Source organism: Quercus lobata, chromosome 12 (genome assembly GCF_001633185.2).
Source record: "Quercus lobata isolate SW786 chromosome 12, ValleyOak3.0 Primary Assembly, whole genome shotgun sequence".
Taxonomy (NCBI): Eukaryota; Viridiplantae; Streptophyta; class Magnoliopsida; order Fagales; family Fagaceae; genus Quercus; species Quercus lobata.
This window is the reverse complement of record NC_044915.1, coordinates 9317660-9322079: the sequence shown is the minus strand read 5'-3', so window position 1 is coordinate 9322079 and position 4420 is coordinate 9317660. Positions and strand designations below refer to the sequence as shown.

At 35.2% G+C, this 4420-nt stretch overlaps 1 protein-coding gene across 1 annotated transcript; it reads left to right on the top strand.

Annotated features, from left to right (window-relative positions):
* LOC115972102 (50S ribosomal protein L19, chloroplastic) lies at window positions 1-4015 on the top strand. The gene is made up of 4 exons (XM_031092252.1): window positions 1-506; window positions 1667-1753; window positions 1869-2002; window positions 3763-4015. The coding sequence occupies exons 1-4, from the start codon at window positions 141-143 to the stop codon at window positions 3869-3871; spliced, it is 696 nt and encodes a 231-aa protein (XP_030948112.1). The 5' UTR covers window positions 1-140; the 3' UTR covers window positions 3872-4015.
* Window positions 4016-4420: the final 405 nt, after the last annotated feature.

Below are 4420 nucleotides of genomic sequence, written 5' to 3'. Positions count from 1 at the left end.
AAAAAAGAAAAGGATAAGGCCTAGTTGTCCTCCTCTCCCAAGAAGAGAGTCCACACCACAGTGACACCCAATACTCCCATGAACTCAACTCTGTAACTCATCTCTCTCTCTCTCTCCCATTTCTCTCTTTTCTTCTTCTCATGGCTTCGAAGCTTCTTCCTCAGGCTCTCATAATCACTCCTACTCAATGTCCTTCCAGAAAGCTAGGGTTTTCCACGTTTCTCTCTCGCCGTCCCTCTTCTTCCTTCGTTTCCGGTGCTCCCACTTCCACCTCTAGGGTTTCATCCCCCTCAATCCCATGGAATTTCAGCCCCGTTGTCGCTGCGCTGCCGAAACCGTCTTTCGTTGTGAGAGCAGATTCCACCTCCGAAGCAGAGGTAGTGGCTGACGATAATGTTGAAGACAATGAAGCTGTTGAAGAATCTGAGGAACCGGAGGCTGAGGTTGAGTCTGAGGAAGCCAAGCCGCCGAGGAAGCCTCGGGTTAAACTCGGAGATGTGATGGGGGTAATAACTAATGATTCACTCTAAACTGTTTTGTTTTGTTCTTTTTTTTTTAATTGTCTGTTTGGTACTTGAGAAAGTTCAGGAAAAGAAAATTCATTGAGCATGTAGAAATTAAGCTTAAAATGTCGTGAAAATTGGGGAAATGTTAAATGTGGGGGCATTGCAATTAGTTAGTATATGGTTTAGGAGTTTTGATTACTGGGAATTTACAGTTTAGGAGACAATGCAAATGACCATATAGTTTGGGATTTTAGCATGGGTAATTGTAATTTTACCATATATTTTATTTGCTTATTTAGATAATGACCAACTAAAAAGGCATCAAACATTTTTTTTTTTTTGGGTTATAGGAAGACATTGAAAATATGATGTTTTTATTCTGCTTCTTTTTCATGAAGAGGAAAGAAAAACTGAGAATATCAACTAAATGTTCTCCATACAAGTGTTGTTTGAAAAGAAAACTGAATAGTTGAGAAAAACTGTTTCCAGAAACAACTTTCTCTTTGGGCATTTTCTGTTGGTGGCTGTGCTAATGGAAAACTATCATCAGAGAATGGAACCAAAATAGGCCCCAGGATTTTAGACAAGTGAATTTTCATGAGGGGATCCAGCTAGATTTATTACCTATATAACGGAAAAGGTTCAACTCGATTGAGATATGTGAATGGATTTTAGACTACAAAGTTCCACTAAGGGTTCCACGAAGGGTTCCATGAAGGGTTTTAGTTAGCTTAATCGGTAAAGTCTCTTGTCGTTGAAGGAGAGATTTGTGGTTTGAACCATGTGTAAAAACCAATTGGTGTATTGTCCAAATGATAAAGAACAATCATCATGGAGCAGACAAATAGGTTGAAATTCTATCTTATATAAAATAAATAAAAGTTCCTCGAATGCTCCCTTAAACTTCACTTGAGAGATTACTAATAAGTGCGATTGATCAACCTAAACAATGAGGGATGTAATTTTATCACCATTATGATTGACATTGCTTAGAAACTTATAAATTACTATTTTAATTGTCTTCATAGCCCAAAAAAAAAAAAAAAAAGGAGTAGGATCTCCCTTTTTTTCCCACTTTTTTTTTTCTTTCTTCGCTAGACAAACCAAGGTAGTGATTTTTGTGGTATAATGTGATAGAAATTTTGCTGTTCTTTGTGTAGATATTGAATAAGAGGGCAATTGAGGCGGCAGAGAAGGAGAGGCCAGTCCCAGATATTAGAACAGGAGATATTTTGGAAATTAAATTGGTAAATGTGTTTCTGATACTCTGTTTTTTAATGTACATTTCTGTACTGTTTATTGAGCAAAGATTTTATTTTATTTTATTTTTTTTCGATTTTGGTTAAATTCTTTCTCTTCCAGGAAGTTCCTGAAAATAAGCGTAGGTTGTCCGTCTACAAAGGGATTGTTATTTCAAGACAAAATGCTGGTATTCACACAACTATCCGGATTCGCAGAATTATTGCTGGCGTAGGGGTTGAGATTGTTTTCCCTCTGTAAGTGCACCTGTTTTATTGCTTCTTAAAGTTTGGTGAGAAATTTTTGCTCAAGTTGGCTGGAGGATCATATATATCGTATGTCTTCAGTCATATAACTGTGTGTAATTAACTAGCTGGATTTATGCATGTTATCTCGATTTATTGTGACTTGAATCTGAACCACCTAACCTGGAGAAAGCTACTTTTTCAAACAATAATAATTAAAAAAAAAAAAAAAAGCAACTGAACATGGAGAAATGCATTCAAGGATGGTAATAGCCATGAATGATTATAGCTTCTTGAAAAGAGGAGAAAATAAGAATCAGTGAATTACTACTCAAAACACACCATAATAGATTAAAAACAATGATTTATAGTAGTCATTGAATTTTCAAACTAAGGTGGCTTTCAAATTAGGATGTCCACCCAAAATTTTACAAGTGCTGGTAGCGTTGGAAACATTAATTGTATTTTATGTAGCATATGGATAACAGCAGCTGGCAGTTTATATAAATGGAAGCCATAAAAGGAAATTCTAAGATGCCCTTATTCCAAAGAAACATTAAGGAAGCTATGCAGGTTTGTGTAATCAGTAGGAAAGAATATAGGCACTCATTTCCTAGATTTATTAGGGTGGTTTGGATACTAATGTTGGTTACATGGTGTAGGACAGTCTGTTGGGCTAGGAAAGCATGAGTAAGGATACGGGATATGGGAATCATATGATATGAATAAAATTAAAAGGGGAAAAAAAGGAATTGTTGAAAAGACAGGGATTGGTCGAAAGTAAATATATTTATTTGTTATTTCGATACCTAATTGCTTATACAGTGTAATAGTATAATCGTTCAAGCATTCTTTATTCAAACGCTAGTCAAAACATCCATCATGGTCCCTTCCTATGTTTTTTATATGCAAGTATGCCTATTGTATATGAAAGGTCATATTGTAGTATTAAAGGTGTATCCCTCACTTACTCAAGAGTATCCATGATTATAGGATTTGATTGAACAATTAAAACTTAGTATATTTCAAAATTTGGATGTGTTTATGAAAACATGATGGGAAATTTAGGATAGGTTTGGGATTTATAACATTCTCTACAGATTAAATGCAAGTGGAAATTATAAGTTTTGCATGATTATTCGTGGTTTTTTATTTTTTATTTTTATTTTTAAGATTTAATATCTTGTTCTTTTCATGGGAACTCTATATCGGGACATCATAGTGCAAAAAATTTTAAAAATGGATAATAATGTGCAGAAAGGTTTTAGGATATGTAGTAAGCCAATGAACCCTGCCTCAATTGGTACTCCCTCCTCTCACAAGTGTGGGTGGAGCATGAAGTTATGGGCTCAACACCCATTGGATGTACATATAACTTACTGAAATGTGATACCTCTAAATCAAGGAGCTCTAATTCTAACTTGATTAGTTCTTTTGGGGTATAGAGCAGATGTGATGAGTGTTTCCCTAGTGTCACAACAAAAAAGGTCTTAACACATTAGTAGCAATTAGCAAAAAGCTGGCAGTTGAATCTTTACACTTGGGACATAATAGATAACTTTGGCCAGGGGATGTCTGGTGTCTGGATTTCAGCTTTATAAGCCATTTTGGATTCCTGATGATGAAGTTGATGCTCCAATTATCATTCCCATAGGAGCTTTCTTGTGAAGCTTTACTCGACTCTTAATTCATCATTTTTTTTATGCTATCCTTTTTTTTTCTCTTGCATGAACTGGAAGCAGCATAATTGTGTTTTATCATTGTTATTGCAGTTACTCACCGAACATCAAAGAAATTAAAGTAGTAAAACACAGGAAGGTCAGGAGGGCAAGGTTGTACTACCTGAGAGACAAGCTTCCCAGGCTCTCCACTTTTAAATAAGAACAACTCCGGTGCAGCTGCTTTTTGTTTGGTTTCACTTTCAGAGTAATTTCTTCAAACTTGAGATGTTCTAACTTGTAGGAACTAAATGCCCTTGTAATCAATCTGTTGTGATATATAATATTGCATTCTTGTCTTTCTTTTTTTCTTTTCCTTTTCTATGATATAACTGGCCACCTGATGCAGGACTGTTAAGAAAGTTCAGAATTCTTGAATAAGGAGTGATGTTTAAGAGTTTAGGTTAGAAGAGAATAAATGTTGACGGCTGTTTGGGGCTGAAACAGGGGATAAACAGAAAATAACATAAATAAAACACTAGGCAATCACACCTAGGTCTTCCTAAGCATCACACCTCAAAGAAGTTTGCATCACACAAACAAAGCTTAAAATAAGCTGCTGAATTTTATTAATCAAAATATTTTATTAATCAAAAGAGCCTTTATGTAGAGGCTATAGTTATCCGTTTCCTAGTAGGACTTCGACTCTAAATAACCTATTCCTAGAATGGATAGGAATACTAATAAAAATTAAATAAAAGACTTAATAATA